The following is a 19225-nucleotide window of genomic DNA, read 5'->3' as shown; positions in this document are numbered from 1 at the left end:
TAAAAAAAAAAAAAAAAGTTAACTTTTTTTTTTTTAGCCAGATATTTTAGCCAGATATAACCTCAAAGTGATTGTAACAGGTATTTATCAAAACTGTCACACTTTGACTTTGAAAAATGTCTTATCACTCACAGATGGTTGGTATCCCATGGAAAAAAAAAAAAGTCATTGCATTTGAAATGAAATGCAATATTTTGTTTAAATTATCTGTAAAAGATGAAGGAATTACGCAATGCCACGAACTGCGTGTGCACGGCGTTGCAGCGGACTGCCGCGTGGAGGGGCTGGGCGCGGAGGTGGCGGAGTGCCGTGCCGGGAACCAGGGCAGTCTCGTGCTGCTGCTCTCCGCCCTGCTGGTGCACCACTGCCTGGAGGGCCGGGCCAGCGAGGTGCTGGCGGCCACCAGCTCCGGCCTCCGCGAGCGCTCCCAGGTCGCCGTCAAGGCCGTGCTGGAGGCGGTGCTGGTCTCCCGCACGCCCGTCACCGCCGCCTCCTTGCGGGCTGCCTTCGCCGAGGGTACTGTAGCAGTTTGATTCATAGCTCGCATGAAACTGAAATCTGGCAGTACTGTGCAGAAACCCTGAACGAGGTCTATTAACATTTCTTCATGGCTGGCTTGATAAGAATGGTGAAGGAGAGGGTAGGGAAGATGCACTATTTTTTTTTTTTTTTTTTTTTTTTTAGCATTGCCGAAAATAATTTTTTTTTTAGTAATGGAAGAGATTATTCATGGTCTGATCTCTTGGGATCTGTGAGTGTGAGGTGAAAACAGGTAAAATGAATCAAAAGTAAAATGAGCTTGGCACTTTTGTTTTACTGAAATGGCATTTTTTTTATGCCCTTCCTGTTTACTATAAGTCCTGAAGTTGAATTGACTAGGGGATGAGTTTAAAAAATAGAAATTGACTGCAGGCTCTTCACTAGTAGTTAGTGATTTTGCAATGATGTGTAGTTGTCTGTCACACTTGATCCATTAGAACTTCCATCAGACTGTTCTCAGATGGGCTTGAACATGATGTCTCATGTTCAGAATTTATATTAGACATGTTCTGCATGTAATTCATTGTTTGTATCACCACATGGAGTTAGGTGGCACAGTGGACAGACAATAGCTTCATTTCAGAGGAATTGAGTTTGAATCTTGGTCTTGCCATCTTGATTTTGGTTTTTCATGGTTTCCCAAAAAGAACTTCTGGAAAATGCTGTTATGATTGTTGGAATGTGTTGCCATGTTGATTTTATTTTGTAAGAAGTTTCTTAAACAGGTGTTGGGAACAATGATTTTGGGTTGTACTGTTGGTACTTAGATCGTGGGTGCTTCTTCTAAATAACTGTATGTGGGAAGCGTTATGTGAAATGTGTTTTAATAAAGAACTGAAGTATGTGGACTGATACAATATTTTCTCATTCCTGCATTTTATGGCAATAATCTAACAGGTTATGGGCCCAGGCAGTGCTCTAATAATTTGAGTGAAGAAATAATAGGTGGTTCAGCGTGAATGTAATTATTGCTGTGGTATCAAGATGGCAAAGAAAATGGAAGATATTGAAATTTGAGAGAAGACAATTGGTTTGCATGGTCGCGACGAATGCAAGCGGCACTAGAGCAAAAACGATGGTGGGATGCTATTGAACCGGGATATCCTCACAATAATGATGAAATTTTAACACCTAAGCAAGTGGCGAAAGATAAAGATGCACTCAACTACATTATTCAAAGAATTAGTGACTCACTATTAATTGATGTGGAAACATGTGAACGAGCCAGAGACGCATGGCTTACTCTGCGAACGGTATGTATTGATTTGGATCCTCTACATGTTGTAACAACACTAGAAGAGATGGTAACGTTCAAAAAAACTAGTGACATGTCCATGAGAGAGTATGTAAATAAAGTGTTGGTGTACTGCAGAAGGTTGGAAGAGAATGAACTAGTGTTTACCGATGCTGCACGAGCTGCATTCTTACTTTTGGGGTTACCTAGATCCAAATATGGGTCACTAATAAGAAGCATTCATTTGGCAGATGGTCTTAACCTACAAAACGTGAAAAATAAATTGTTGTTAGAAGAACGACAGGAGAGGCTGGAGCGTGATGAAGATGAAGCCAAAGCGTTCACCGCGAGGGCAGAGAGAAGTTATTACAGACAAGACAGCAAGAAAAATTGGCATGGTAGCAGGGATGATGACAGAAGGTCAGATGAAAGGAAGACATTTGAAGCCAGAAGAGACAGTGACAGATTGGTAAAAAGAAATTATCAAGAAAATAGTGGGCTTATGCTGTGTTTTGCCTGTAGTGAACCAAACCACATCGCCAGGTACTGTCCAAATATGAAGAGAGAACTCTATGGTGACCAAGGTCGACAGCAATATCAACTTGGCATGACACCGAGGGATCAACAGCGACATACTACATATTACCCAGAGAGCTTGAAGGCTAAAGCTCGTACGGCTGAGATGCAAGATCAAGATAACTGCAGGAGGAGGAACGATGACAGTAAGCAGGTTGAAGGTCATCATTCCGTGGTGAAGTATAAAGCATTGAGTGTTAAAGGGGGGAAAGCAAATGGCCAAGGAAGTGGTATGTGGCTGATTGATAGCGGTATATCTCATCATATGACATCAAACAGGTCAGTCTATAGTGAGTTTGTTCCAGCAGAAGGACAAGTTGAAATAGCAGATGGAGAATTTGTTGCAGTAGCTGGTAAGGGTACAGTGATAATGAAAATGTCAGACATAAGTGGTGGCTGGACAATTAGTCTGAGCAATGTTATTTATGTACCTGAATTAAGTGGAAATTTATTGTCTGTGAATCAACTTGATCTGAAAGGTCTTGAAGTCATTGTTAAAAATAGATGTGTGAAAGTTTATGATAAAAATGACTGTTTGTTTACTGGTCATAATGTTGGAAATGAGCTGTATGTAGTAGAGTGTGAAAGTTACAATGTTAGTGAAAATATTGTAGGGTGTGCTGCACAGATTGAAAATAGTGTAGGGGGATGTGTAATGAAAGCTCACAAAGCTGTATTGTGGCACAAAAGAATGGGTCACATGAGCATGTTGCCAAAGGTTTGTGACGTGGAGGTTGAGGATCATGTAGATTTTTGTGATACATGCGTAGAAGCAAAAATGAAACGAAAATCATTTAAAAATAGTGACAGCGAATCTAAGGAGATTCTGGACTTAATACATACAGATGTAGTGGGTAAACTACAACCAAAAACGAATGGAGGTTCAAATTACTTTGTGACCTTTCTAGATGACAAATCCAGGTTTTCACAGGTTACCACAATGGAAAACAAAAGTGAGGTTAAAGGTGCATTAGTATGCTATGTGAACAGTGTAGAGAATCAGTTCAGCAAGAAAGTTAAGTGTCTACAATCAGACAGGGGGGGTGAATACTTAAATAAGGAAGTTGAGAAGTTTTGTAATGAAAAGGGTATAGTACATAGAAAAACAGTAGGATACAGTCCACAGCAAAATGGACGGGCAGAAAGGTTAAATCTGACACTTTTATCTATATCTAGATGTTTGTTGTTTGAATCAGGTCTACCTGCTGCTTTTTGGGGAGAAGCCGTTGTAATGGCCTCTTTTATCAGGAATAGATGTCCGTCAAAGCCACTTAACCTCAAAACTCCATATGAAGTATGGAATGGTAAAGCACTTAGTAAGGAAGATGTTGATGACATAAAAATTTTTGGCTGTGAAGCGTGGGCAGCAACCATACATCATGGGAAGCTGGAAAAGAGGGCGGAAAGGTGTGTGTTTTTAGGTTTCGAACATGGAGTGAAGGGTTACAGGCTGTGGAGTTTGAGGAGAAACAAAGTTATTTTGTCTAGGGATGTTGTGTTCAATGAAAATGTGTTTCCTTTCAAATTTCACAGTGAAGAACCAAATACACCCATCCAGCTGTGTAAAACTCTAGAGGTTGAGGATGACATTGGAAATTTGGATGATGTAGGTTCAAGTGAAGTCGAAGGTGATAAAGGAAATTTTCATGATAGCATTGTAGAAAATTTAGATAACTGCCCTGTTGTAAACACGAATGATGAACATGTTGCTGGCATTGAAAACATTGAGACTGAGACTAGTGTAGCTGCTGAAAGTGTAGATGTTCACGACAATGATACAAATCCCACTGAAATGGAGAAACTCAATGTTGACCCAAGAGTTGAAGTCAGGAAGTCGGAGAGAATTAAAGTACCAAGACAGTCTTCCAAATGTGTGGGTTGTTGTAATTTGTCAGAGTACAGCAATAACAAAGAACCTCAAACCGTAAGCGAAGCTCTTAATTGTAAGGAGAAAGACTTTTGGAGAAGTGCCATGTTAGAGGAAATAGATAATTTACAACGTAATCAAACTTGGATAGTTGTAAAGAAACCTGTAGGAGTAAATGTGATTGGGTGTCGATGGGTGTTCAAAAGGAAATTTAACAAGGAGGGTAAGGTACAAAAATACAAAGCTAGACTTGTGGCTCAAGGTCATACTCAAAAGTTTGGTATAGATTACTGGGAAACATATAGTCCTGTTATTAGAAGAAACAGTATCAGAATAATGTTTGCACTGAGTGTACAGATGGGCTGGGATCTGCAACATGTTGATGTCAATGCAGCATTTCTAAATAGTGTTTTGAGAGTTCCTGTGTTCATGAAATTGCCTGAAATGTGTAAAGATGATGTCTCGGATGGTGAATATGTCTGTGAATTAAAAAGGAGTATATATGGGTTACATCAGGCTGGCAAAGATTGGAATGATCATGTCTCTAATATAATGCTCAGTCTAGGGATGAAACAGTGTGTTTCAGATCCATGTGTTTTTTCTCTCTCTTCAAAAAATCTTATTGTTGGTGTGTATGTAGATGATCTGATATTGTTGGGTGAAATGGATGCAATTAATGAGTTTAAGATCAAATTTGGTAATCTGGTTGAAATAAAAGATTTTGGAAGTATGTCAACCTTATTTGGATGGGAAATTTGTAGAGATGGAAAGGATTGCCTAACTGTGAGTCAGTCAAACTACATAGCCAGTGTATTGGAAAAATTTTCTATGAGTCAAGCAAAAGGATGTTCTTCGCCATACTTGGAAAGCTTGTCAGCCAACTCTGACAATGAACCTTTTGATCAATCTATTTATAGGGAAGCTATAGGCTGCTTGTTGTACTTAGCTACATGCACTAGACCGGACATTGCCTTTAGTGTAGGAAAATTGAGCAGAAAGTGCCACAACCCAAGTGTTACAGATTGGCGGGGTGTTAAACATGTTATGAGATACCTTGTTTCAACCCAAGATTATAAATTAGTGTATAGACGTGACAAGGGTTTTGTAAGTAGCTATTGTGATGCAGATTGGGCAAATGACAGTGATGCAAAGTCTGTAAGTGGATATGTTATATTTATAGGGAAATGTCTTGTTGCATGGAAAAGTAAGAAACAAGGGGAAATAGCAACTTCCACCACACATGCTGAGTATATATCCATGTTCGAGGCATCAAAAGAGTTGGTGTGGATGAAAGAATTTCTGTCTGAATTAGGCATGGGACTGTATACTGATGGGTCATATGTTTTGTATGTGGACAATCAGTCTGCTAAACAAATAGCTGAAACTAAAAGGGTAGCAGAAAGAACAAAGCACTTTAAAGTAATGTATCACAAAATAAGAGAATACATAAATGATGATATTGTTATTCTTAAGTATGTTCCATCTGGTGAAAATATATCAGACTTATTAACCAAAGGTTTAGCAGGTCCAAAGACCAGCACATTTTCAAATTTGCTGGGTGTTCATAATAAATAAAACAAACAGGCAACAAGGGGAAGTGTTGGAATGTGTTGCCATGTTGATTTTATTTTGTAAGAAGTTTCTTAAACAGGTGTTGGGAACAATGATTTTGGGTTGTACTGTTGGTACTTAGATTGTGGGTGCTTCTTCTAAATAACTGTATGTGGGAAGCGTTATGTGAAATGTGTTTTAATAAAGAACTGAAGTATGTGGACTGATACAATATTTTCTCATTCCTGCATATTATGGCAATAATCTAACAATGATATCTTACAGTAGGCAATGACTAGAGACCTGAAAAAGTGGAGGTTATTATTTCTAAAAAGCAGTGTTATATTTTACAAAATTCTTTACAAAAGCGAGGTTAAATTATTGTATGTGCACTTTTGTTAGATGAATTAGAATCTTTTTAAAACAAGAAAAACAATATAAATCTATATTGCTTATAAATAACTTTACAGAAACTCTATTTCATAAAGGTCTTATCTTACTGTATTTGAAACTTAAGGTGCAGAAAAACTCTAAAGTTAAATTTAGTCTATAAAAGTCAGCATATTGAACATTTCAACACTGGCTTCTTTCTGATTTAGTAGTATTTACAAGATCTTTTCTTGTGCCACTTTCTTCAGTATGAGTGTTTACACTGCAAATAATTTTGTTGTGTTGTGCTGAAAGACAAACTTCCTTGAAGTGATGTGGTACCAACCAACACTGCAAAAAATCATGTTGCGTTGTGCTGAACTCGCCAGTGGTTTCCTCCCATCTTCAGACTTGGCTTGCTGAACTACAGGTTGCCAGTGAAGGTCACGCCTCGTTTGTGTTGCCCTCTTTGACACGTTCCTCCCCGCCTGGCTGGTAACGAGCTACACTCAAATTCAGATGAATTAGCGTGGTGCTGTGAGAGACAAGGCTCATTGACACGAACCACCGAAGCAACTTGACGTTCGCAGCTGAGTCCTAGTCCTCATGCTGGGCCCTCCGATAGGGTTGGGAGCTCATCTCCTTGACGAAATCCTGCTTGGCTGCCTGGTCAGGAGTCTCACCGTCTCGCGGTGCACTCGGCTCATGGCACCTACTGACTACACACAGAGGAAGTTTGTGATTACAATCAACAGCAAAAGTAACTGCTATGCCATTGCTTCAAAGAAAAGATATACAAAATATAATAGCAATACGATGACAGTAAATATTATATATAAAAATAATAAATTCACTTATACCATATTAAAAATACAGTACTCCACAACATCCTAAATCTACATACCGTATTTACTCGCATATAGGTTGCGGCAATTTTACCAGATTTGATGGGGAAAAAATGAAGTCAGACCTATATGTGAAGAAAAAATTTAAAAAAATTTTGAGGAATTTTTTTTGCAATATTTTGCTTTAAAATGCGAAAAAGAAGTTTATATATGTATAGGAAAATTTATTTACAATGTACACATACAGCGAAACCCCTTATTTACGTTACTGTTATTTGCACTATTCTTTAGGTACCGTTTAGTCCCCATTTAGTCCAATACAATACTTTCACGCAAATTACGACTCAAAAATCGAATCCATCCCGCTATTTACGTCACGTAACAACCATAAACAACCAGAAAATACCGTGGGTACTTTAAGAGTAGATAAGATTAGCTAGTAGGCCTAAAAACATTGTGAAAAACATAACGTTTATAGTTGGCAATGAACATTTTAAATCACAAAATATACATATTTTATAACATGAAAAGTTGCTTTTATTTCTAAACATGTAATAATTTAGCCTAGGCGTGTAAAAGTCCGAGTAACTATAGCAGGAGACAATCTAAAATGCACGAGGGAAAAACGTAAACTCACGAATGTATAAACGTGGCTGATTGTTAAGCTCTGATACTGTATTTATGTCACAACTTAGCCGAAATACTGGTACAAGACAAACTTCACAAGATAAAATGAGCGGAGTCTTGGTAACTGTTTTATACGTATTTTATAATTTTGGAAGTATTGTACAGTTGACACATATTTTTTAAACTAACAATTTATTTTTGGGGATCGTAATTAATTAATTATTGGTATCAAGACATCAAGATGAATGTAAACTTGAACATGTCACTGCAGCGAGAAAACTGGTGTGTATACCAATAAACTGGTATTAGAACTGGACAAAACTGGTACATGGGAGGTGGAGCTTATATTTTTTTCGCTAAGCTCGCATCTATTGGCTGGCTGCTGATGGAAGGTGACGAGTCTGGGTGGAGCGTTGAGTGAGTTATACTGCGCATGCGCAGCTCAGTGAACAAAGAGAGCCAGCCGGCACGCCGTAACAGCAGCTGATCGAGTACAATGACCTTTCTCCACGCACTGCGCGCTATTGAGGGTAAATTTCCATCAATTTGCGGCCTTTTTTTAATTTTTTTTACTGTGGTGCAATGCGTATGTGTAATGAATTACCGGTGGGACCTATATGGGGGGAATCTTAAATACCAAATTCAAGACCTCTAATTATGGGTGCAACTTATCTGCGATGGCGACCTATATGCGAGTAAATACGGTACCTATTTACTACTACATTTTCTATCTATAATATAGAGTTTTGGTACTAATGTAGCAACATAAAAGTGATGCATATTGTATCCTAATGTTGTTGTCATTGACGGCTGAGCGTTCATAGCCGACGGACGTGCGCGCGCGCTCCCCGGCTTTAATGTGCTATTATTTCTTCACTATCGTTAAGTTCGACTCATAATTGATTCATCGCTGCTTAATCTTTCCGACTTTCATGGGTTTTCATTACCCGATAATAATGATTCGATCATTGAATTAGTTCCAGACACGGTTACTAAAATGTTCAGATCGCCTACTAAAAAAGTGATTTCTAATTCGCCGGGAATATCTGAAAAAGCAAGTGAAAGTTCATCGAAGCAAAAATCTTCTAGTGAAGCTTGGACGGTAAAACTTCTGGATCCCACCATGGAAGACTTAATCTCGGCCGTGAAATCCCTCAGTATGAAATTTGACGAGTTAAAAAGCGAGAATATGGTGTTAAAAACCCTTCTTATCGACTCTCGTAGTGAAACTGCAGAGATAAAAAATGAACTGCAACAGATTAAACAGATCTTATCTTCTAAGACTGATTCTGTTAATTCATACAGTCAAGTAGTTAAAAAAGTCTCCTCAAACAAGAAACCTGCTTGTGTCGAGTCATCCGGTGTATCTGGCAACAGTGCGCGCACCAGTGACCCACTTACAACTCAGCGTGTCTCCAACGACGTCATCAGGAAAAACGGTAAACAGCTCGTCGACGAAGACGGCTTCACCGTAGTACAACATTCACGCAAGACCACGAATAATGAAAACTCCGATAGAAAATTATCTAACACGGATCGTAAGAAAAATCCCTTGCAAATTGGCATCAGGAATGTTTCCACATTAAAAACAATTGCTAAACCTATTTACAAAAAAACAAAAGCTCTCTTTGTCACGCGTTTTGAGCCGTCTGTCACGGAACAAGAAGTCGTAGATTATATTTCCAACGAACTAAATCTCAAGCAAGTCAAAGTGGCCAAGCTCCGGACAAAGCATAATTCTTACGCCTCCTTCCATGTATCTGTTCTGGAAGAAGATTTTAGTAGAATTAATAATATTGTTTTTTGGCCCAGTGGCTGTTTAATCAGTCCTTTCTTTGGAAAACTGCATCAAGACCAAATTGTTAATACTAATTCATCTCCTGAAGCTCTCGGTAATTCTACCCAATTACCTCCAAGTTCCTGCAGTACATCGTCACCTTTTATGCCAGCAACTTCTATGCCAGGGCCTGGAGGAGTGCTTCCTACTCACTTCCCAGTGAATGCCCAATCTTAATGAATGGGAAATTGCATATCAGAATGTTAGAGGACTTAGAACAAAATCAGTTGAATTCTTTGATAATCTTATTAATACTCAGTATGACATAATCTGTCTAACAGAAACTTGGTTCAACGAAAGATGTATCAATGCTCATTATTTCACCGATAATTATTCTATTTTTAGAACTGATAGGGATCCGCTACTCTCATCAATGGAACGTGGTGGCGGAGTGTTGATCGCAGTGAACAAACATAAATTCCCTTCTGTTCAGCTAATTCAATTATATGACTATCGTGGAGTAGAAGCCGTATGGATTAATATTAAAATTGCCTTTAATAAGTACTTAACATTGGGTAATATTTATCTTCCTCCAACTACATCACCTAATCTATTTACATTGTATTTTGAAGCTCTTGAACAAAAACTCGTTAATTCTCATGATAATGTGATTATCTTAGGTGACTTCAATGTACCTGGGATAGATTGGAAAGGAAATCACTATTTCAATATTGCCCGTGCACATGTCAGATCCAAGGCTCAGTGCCTGCTTGATTTCATATCTAATTTGGATTTATTTCAGCACAACCTAATACAATCTTCCAATAATCTTCTAGATCTTTGTATTTCTAATCTATCCCATTGTGTGGTTGAAAAAGCTGTTGAATCTCTGGTCAAAGAGGATATCTATCATCCTACCCTACTTATTAAACTACTTATTGAGGCGACCTCACACAATTTTACTCCAGATTCTATTTTCAGAAACTACAAAGCTGGTGATTACTTAAGCCTTTATAACTCTCTAAAAACCCACAATTGGGATGAATATTATAACACCACTGATGTAGATGCTCTTGTAGATCAACTTACATCTTGTATCTGTGATAAAATCAATACTCACATTCCATTATCCACACGTAAGGCCTCTAAACATCCTTATTGGTTCTCTGGTGAATTAATTCATGCCTTAAAATCTAAAAAACACTTTCATAAACTCTATAAAAGAAACAATAATACTCAGTATTACCTTCTTTTCTCTAAATATAGAGCAATAGTTAAAAATCTTATTAAGCGTGATAAAACTAATTGGAATCGTAGTATCAATAATAAGGTTAAGAATAACCCTAAAAAATTCTGGAGATATGTCAATGTTATGAAAAATGGTTATAGTGAATCCCATTCTCTTAATGTCAATGGTGATATCTGTAATGATCCTGGTATTCTTTCTAATGTCTTTGCTAAGTACTTTGCTAGTGTATATGTACCATCCACCAACCACCCTCGTATCATTGATCCCGATATTATTCACGATTCAATTCCTGTATCATTCTTATCAGAAAGCCAGGTCTTATGGGGAATTAAATCATTAAAACCAACTATGTCTACTGGTCCTGACGGTATACCAAATTTCATTATTAAAGGCTGCTCTTTTATTCTAATGCCTCTATTGTTGCATCTATTTAATACAAGTCTAAAATCACAAGTATTTCCCACTAAATGGAAAATAGCTAAGGTTATTCCCATACATAAAAAGGGTAGTAAACTCAGTGTATTTAATTATAGGCCTATATCATTATTAAATGGCTTTACTAAAATCTTTGAAAAAATAATATTTAAACATATTAACTTTCCAATAAACAACAGATTAGCTCCTAATCAGCATGGCTTTAGAAATAGTATGACAACTTCTACTAATCTTCTCTCATTTATTAATCCTATATACAATAAAGTTACAACAAGGGGGCAGGTTGATGCATGTTATTTTGATCTGGCTAAAGCCTTTGATACTGTCAATCACTCCATTTTACTAGCTAAACTTTCTAACTTCGGTCTCTGTAATAATTATATAACCTGGTTTACTAGTTACCTTAAAGATAGATGTTTCTTTGTTTCACTTAATAAAAAAACTTCTACTTTATATCATGCTACTTCTGGTGTGCCTCAAGGGGGTACTTTATCTCCCTTATTATTCAATATTTATATCAATGATATTTTTAAAGTTCTTCATCATACTACTGGTTTTCTGTTTGCTGATGATCTTAAAATATCCAGAGAAATTTCCTCCTTAAATGACTGTCTGCTTCTTCAATCTGATATTACTGAAATTGATAATTGGTGCAAAATGAATTTAGTTTCACTTAACAAAGATAAAACAAAAATTATTTCTTTCACAAGGAAAATTCATCCAGTTAAATATGATTATTTTCTTGACAACTCAAAAATTTCCAAATCTCTTAGTATAAAAGATCTTGGTGTTATTCTTGATTCCAAACTATTCTTTCATCAACATGTTAATTCTTTAGTATCCTTTTCCCGTAGAACCTTATATTTAATAAATTATATAACTTACTATGCATCTGATACTGAATCCATTCTTACTCTTTATTTGTCCTTAGTTAGAAGTAAACTCGAATATTGCTCAGTTATCTGGAACAGTATTAACACCACCGACAGTGACAAAATTGAATCCATACAAAATAAATTTTTCAAAATAATTAGTTCTAGACACCATCAATTACCCAAATTAGAATCTCTTTCAAATCGTCGCATCCATCTGGATGCCCTGTTTGTGTTTAAGTGCTATAGTTCAAAAATTAATTGCTTATACTTACTTGATAACTCTGGTATTCGAGTCCCGCAGTTCAAAAGCCGCCTTCGATCCCTATTATGTTCCTTACACAATAATAATGATTTAATTTACAGACTTATCTCAAATTTCAATAAATATGAAAATTTTATTAAAAACTTCAAATTTTAATTTTTATGATTACCCTAATATTCTGAGTAATTTTATAATCCTGTTTATTCTTCCAATTTTAGATCAATTAGTTAAAATTATCTCAGTTGCTGTTTTGTTTTGTTTTGTTTGTTATTGTGTCGTCCTTTATTTTCCTGTGTAGGTTGTATTTATTCGCTTGTATGTGCGTCTTTTATTATCCTGTTTATGTTGTATTTATTCGTTTGTATGTGTCGTGTTTGTATTACTTGTTCTGTGCACACCTCTAAAGCTTCGGCTGTTGGTGTGCATGTCACAAATTTTAATAAATAATAATAAAATAAATAAATAATGTCGTCAACAGTTAGTTATCTAAGATGCTACCACATGGAAAATCACGTGGACCCAGTGGAGACTGGGTTACAGGGTGGTGATGTGAACCATGTGACTGCAAGACTCCAACATCCTCCAATAACATCCGACCACAGGATTTGGCACGCTACTTACTGCTTAATAAAGAGATGGTTACCCGTGGGCTCTATAGGGTCCCACATGCTTCAGTCCGTAAGTCGTCAAACATTTGGTTTTGTGGGAAGGTACTCTACAATCTCTGATAAAAGTTGATTTATCTAATGCATCTCTTGTACATTGTTACGTTAGAATTAAAAGACAAGTGAAATTTTAGAAAATTTATAACAGCATGGAATCAGTTTAATTTGAGATCCAGGACATCTTGTGGCCTGGACTAAGTTAAGTGTTTGTCATTAAGTTGAAAAGTCCTTAAGTGTTTGTCGTTAAGTTGAAAAGTCAGTTAAATTTAATAAAAATAATTGTGGAAAACTTTATACCATCCGAAGAGACCTCGATGAAATGCAAAAAGGTTGATTACTTGAGTGATTGAAGGATGTGACTGGATCTATGATGCTAGACAAACCTTTAGGTGGTTATTGCTAACCTAAATTCTCTTTCTCCTACCAACATCATTTAGACCCTTTCAACCACTGCCCACACGCGCAGGAAAGATGTGGTTGTTAACTGCCTGGCCCATCCCCACCAGAAGTGCCAGATGATGACACTGTTGATAGCTTTTGGAATGCTAGCATTGTGCAATACATGAGGAGAAACAAATACAAAGATGCCTTTGACTCAAAATTGACTGGTAGATTGTATATTGGTTGTTAGTTTTTTACTTCTATAATTTATAAATTTTATATTTGTAAGGTTAAAAGACTGGAAGAGCTTGAGTGGATCTAGGATGGGAAGGCAGTTGAAGAGTGGTTATTAACAGGGTACTAGGCACTTTCGGGAGTAGCAGGGGAGTTAGTCTTACTTTCTGCTGTCACTTAAAACTTTCAGTGGTGTTTCAAATCGATGCTGAGAGCGCATTTGTATAATTTTTTTTGTTTGAAATAGCTTTCTTGCATTTGTTATTGCTCGTATGAATTTCCACTCTCTAGCAATGATGCATACTATCACCAACCTAGGCTGTCAAGATCTGATCTGGGATATTATCGCCAGAGTTAACGGAACTTCCTGGTAAAATTTTCAAAGCAAGCTCTAGTGGAAGCATCAAACAGTTCCAGTGGGTGGGGTCAAATTGTGTAGTTCCCTGCATAGATTGGTTGTTGGAGATATGTGGGTACGCAACTCGATCAAAGAAAATAAATTCAGATTCGTACTTATGGGGAAGATGCTCATATCCTCTTACTCTGCTGATTGGGTGAATGCATCCATCTGACATTGCTCGTAAAGGAAAGAGTGAAGTGAGGAGTTTTTCAACTGTACGCCAAGCAGCATACTATAATTTTAATAATGTCTATTTCATTTGCTCTTTTATGCAGTTGTAAGGTTGCTCATGTTATATTTATAAATCAATTATTAAAAATATATTGCTGGGGTAAAATTTATTAGCATAGTTTTGAATTTTTTAGAAATACAGTGTTTAAATTTGGTAAAATATAATATTATTTTGTGTGCTGCATGTTGATTGTGAGTTAACAGTAGGCATTTAATAATTTGCTCTGGGACTTTGGCAGTTGAATCAGTTTCTTTGTGACATAGGTATGTGTGCCATTCACAGTTAAATTTGTTTTTGCAGCTACAAAGACTGACCACTGTTTGAGGACTCCATTAAGAACTTCAACTCCGAAGTCTGGCTTCTCGTCACCTATTGTAGCTCTTCTTCAGGTACTTAAGCACTTGTTCAGGTACCTTTGCCATTAATTAAGGCAGCTTGTAATTCTGATCACATTTTTCTTTCAGATAGCATTGTAACTTTTTTTCATTTGGAATAAAAAAGTAATTTATATTTTCTTTAAAAATGAGTATTTACATCATATTGATTTGTTTGCCAAGTGCAACACAGAATTCCATAATGTTTAAACACATTAAAATGTGTATGTTTGAAAGTGTATCTGTTCAAGGCTATGGCCATTCTGGAGTAGAAATTTTGACGGATTGTTAAATTTAAAGGTAGTTTTAAATGGAATAGTAAAAAAAAAAATTTATGTTATCACTATCAGCAATGTAAAATACCAAGAACAGACTGTTGCAATTCCTGTGACCTGAGGTACAGCAATCAACGAGGTTAGGTTTTACCTTACCTAGATACTTCCATACATATAAACATATACTGTTAAAATATTTATTATGATCATTAAGAGTTTCTTGTGTAAAAATGGGACAGTTTTTTATTAACACATTCATTTATTTAAATACGGTACTTCTGCCAAATACTTCAATACTTTGGAAAAGCATATAAAACAACTCTCATTGCCAAAGGAAGCATAAATACAGCCGTACTGAACTTTCAGTGAGTGACCAGCGCAAAGTCCATTTTCAGTAGCTTGTTGTAAGAAAATGTGATTTTTTGTTAAAATAGTGCTGTTATGTCACTTTTGAATCTCTCTATGCTGGCAGCGATGGATGTAGTGTTACCAGAGTCATCCTAAACCACCACGACTGCAGTTATTAAATTGATGGTATATTTTTTAATTACATTTTTTTTTTACATACTGACAATGCAACTTCAAAATTTGTTGTAAGTTAGCAAAAATGTGGTCAATCAATGTACATACTTTGTCTTCCAATTATGATCGGATTTCAAAATCCCCCAAAAGTCTGGACGCAAGCAGTTTGATCAGGGTCGGAATACAAAATGTGCTTAGGCAAAGAATGTTCACTGTACTTGTGTATTTTCAGCAGTACTGTATTGGTATTATCATTACTGTAATTTCTGTAAGTCACTCAACTTTTGGGACCCACCTATCTGGGCACACATACAATGTGCAGAGCTTCAGGAGAAACCATGCAATTTGAAAACTGCTCAAGATGTCAGTGGTGTCTGACCCTTTGAGGCACACAGAAATATATTAAAAATAAATTAGAATCTATTGTGTAACTTTTTAAGGAAAAATTAAAGCATCCAATGTTGCTTGTTCTTGTTAGGATCACCAGATAGCAGCACAAGGCTTACTCACGCGAGGTATTTCGGCAATAACACTGGAACATTGCAAATATTAACATATTCATAAAGTGGTATCATGGAAATACCACTATGAAACAAAGGGTTAACAAACAGCACTTGCTTTGAGGGCGGATGGGTAGTCCTGTGTCCATATTTTGTTTTGAAACTGTAACTGTGGAAATGGCTAAAATGTGTGCTATCAGGATAATGTTTAGACATGAAACACCCAGTAAAGATTATTGAAAGCACCCAAGGGCCTTGCACTACACTTTATCTTCATCTATTTGCCATCAAATGCTATGGTTACCGCTCACATGTCACAGCCTTGTGCTTAGAGGTGATACTGCGCTAGAAACACAAACAAGTGTCGCACTTGTCATCCAGTATTAGGAGGGCCCTGTAATGTTTACATTTACTTTGCTAAGAAATTTTTTTACATTACGGTTAATTTTAATTGCAACATGAATTGTATTGGTATACTGCCCAAGGCAATCTCATGAAAGCTCAGCCAAAAATGCTGTTGTTTGTTGGCTTGTTTTATAATTGTACAAACAGATAAGTTAAATGGGTGAATACTAGGTCTGTGTAAATAGCAGTTTTTTTTAGTTTCAATCAAATACAAATACAAAGTTATTCTCCAATATAAATATTGAAATCGAATACCTAGTAAGAATGAGGACAAAAAATCTCACAAAAAAATAATTTTTCCAAATCATGTTTCAATACATAGGGGGGGAAAAAAGTAAATGTGTAGTGGCTTCTGTTAATTAGATAAGTATGTAGTTTGAATTGTCATAAATATGCCGTGTTTTGAATCATTAATGGGATTTTTCCATTACTGTTTAGTGAGACAGTAATGAGAAAAACTTTGAATACTTGTTAAAAAGTTAACACAAATGATTTAACCTCAACAGAGAACGTTAGTATACAACAAACTCACGAGGTCCGGAATTGAATACGAGTAATAAAATATTTGTACTCTTATTTGAAAGTTTGCACAGACCTAGTCCCTAGTGAATACAGTATTTGTATAACATAAGCTTACATATAATTTTTAATTTTTTTTCCCCCAGTCACCACTGGCTCAGCAACAACGTGATTTAAGCGTGAAGAGCAAGGAAATCAAAAGGTTGCGTGATGAACTAGCATCGGAGGTGCAGGAAAAATTTGAGGTGTTGGAGCAAGTGGAAGGTGCAGAGAAGGAGATCAAGGCTCTAAGTGAGTAATGTTCCTTGTTTGATTTGTGACGTGCGGACAGCATCCTCTTTACATGGATGTCACGCTTCTGTGGCTCAAATCTAGTCCATGTGTAATGAGGCAGGACTTGGCCATTTGTAGTAGGGATGCCTCGCCACCGGAGCTAGAATTGGTGAGCACCACATCAAAACTGGTAAGCTCTTTTTCCTCCTGGTTTTAGTCTCCAGGGTGACTATTGGTCAGGAAATTTCAGAAAACCTGGAATCACCCAGAAATATTATGCATCTGGAAAACTGCAGGAAATACCCAGGAATTTATTCATCCTTCGGGAGATTCACTATTCTTAGTCCATTCTGTAATTGTCTAGCAATGAACAGTTATTGACTAGTACGTGTGCAATTGACTTCAGCAGGGTGTCTACAGGTCACGAAAGTCCCGAAAAAGTAACGAATTTTGATGCAAGGGCACGAAGTCACTAAAAAGTCACGGAATTCGGTACGAGCTCACGAAAAATATTTCTATTGACGTATTTTAACTTGTATTTATTGGACACTAAGTGACTGTGTGATTGGCACAGCAGTATTTTTCTTTCTTTAGTATGGTTTGGCCTGCGATAGAAGAACAAAGTGCTGAAATAAGATACCATGAAACACAGTGGTGAATTTCAATGCCATGCCAAGCTGATTGTCGTGCTATGTTCGTTTCCGTTGTTTCGTTTTTTAGGGCACAGGCCGTACGAGTCTAGCATTGCCTGACGTATGAAAAGTCTTGTATTTGTACGAGGATTCAGAGGTTTTCAAACCATAAATGGTACGTACAACTTGTTACGATAACGATGCTTTCCGCCTCCGCGTCTATTTGTTGTCACACTTGGTAAAAACTTACGTAAATAATATCACTGGGAACTTATCTATGTATTAAAGTACGGGACTTCGTGTGTGTCATAAAATAACTCAAAATGTGTTTTTGTTTACATGTTCGTGATCTTTATTTGCATATACTTTGCCGAAAATCTAAGAAATGTGATAGTGCCGCAAATTACTTACAAATGTGTGCTTAACCTGTTTTGCGATTTCGAAATAAAATTTAAAAAAACTAGCTCAATCAATGGATAAACAGAAGTTTGTGAGAAATGAACCTTAATTTGTGTTATAGAACTTGAATTTGGTTTTTCACTAAATTGGACTTGAACCACAGGTTTCGCTATAATGTAAATAGGCCAGTTGGCTCTTAAGGTTGAATTAAAATGCCAGGGAAGTGTAGCTTTCAAGAAAGTTGGTATGACCAACCGTTTGCAAGTACGTGGAAAATGTGGTTAAGGCTAGTTGAAAGTGACAAATTCAGAGCTCATTGCAGTACTTGTAAGACAGATTTTGATGTTTCTCATGCAGGGGTCAACTCGGTAAAAGTACATGAAAAAGGGAAACATCACATTGCAGTTAGTGGCTGGCTTTCTTTCTGCTAAACAGTCTAGAATAAATTTCTCCAGTAAACTATCCTTAAACACACAACAGAGAGACACAGCATGGTATCAAGATGATTTATCCAAGCCAAGTACATCTGTACATGTAATTATAAATTTGGTGGTCATTGGTAGTTCTTAGGCATAATTGTTATGCCTAATGTGTAATTTTTTTGTAAAAGTGTCAATTAGTTTAGTCAAAAGTACAAAGTAAAAAAAAATGTGAATTTTTTTTTTGCCATTTAGGTCAGTTAAAGTCACTGAAAAGGTAACTAAAAAGTCACTGAAATTGATTTTGTCACTTCTGTAGACACCCTGCTTCAATACGAAAGATTTATTTAATAGCTATGGTATGAATTGCGATAGAAATATCTATTGTTAAGATAAGAGACACCATGGGAGAGTCATCATCCGCAGATGAAAGCGTAAGTAGCATTCCCGACACCTTTTATGTTTGCATTTGTGTTTCTCAGACGAACGCTTTAGAAGCTGGTGCCAGAGCGCAATGAATTCAGATCCCAATTTTGTTAATATAAATTGTAGTTTAATATCTTTATCATTGATGAATTCTGGTTTCTATTTATTCAATTTTCATATGGTATATTTTTTATTTAACTAATAAATGTTGGTTTTATAATGGCTAATGCTTGTTTTAGTGTATCATTTCAATAGTTTGCAACTCTTCATCTTATATACCAATATTACTGTTTCTGCACTGTACATTTGGACAGAAAGTTACGCGATTTGGCATTTTGTTACGATATGTTTACTTAGATAGG

At 36.5% G+C, this 19225-nt stretch overlaps 1 protein-coding gene across 2 annotated transcripts in view; it reads left to right on the top strand.

Annotated features, from left to right (window-relative positions):
• Positions 1-19225, top strand: part of LOC134533226 (coiled-coil domain-containing protein 18-like) — a 140440-nt gene that overhangs the window by 14382 nt on the left and 106833 nt on the right. For both annotated transcript variants that reach the window (XM_063370625.1, XM_063370624.1), the window contains exons 4-6: positions 265-516; positions 14420-14508; positions 16861-17005. In XM_063370625.1, coding sequence (XP_063226695.1) covers positions 265-516; positions 14420-14508; positions 16861-17005 — 486 coding nt within the window. The remainder of the gene's footprint in view (positions 1-264; positions 517-14419; positions 14509-16860; positions 17006-19225) is intronic.

Source organism: Bacillus rossius, chromosome 6, assembly GCF_032445375.1.
Source record: "Bacillus rossius redtenbacheri isolate Brsri chromosome 6, Brsri_v3, whole genome shotgun sequence".
NCBI lineage: Eukaryota > Metazoa > Arthropoda > Insecta > Phasmatodea > Bacillidae > Bacillus > Bacillus rossius.
Note: the sequence above shows the minus strand (reverse complement) of the source record. Positions and strands in the feature narration are given on the sequence as shown.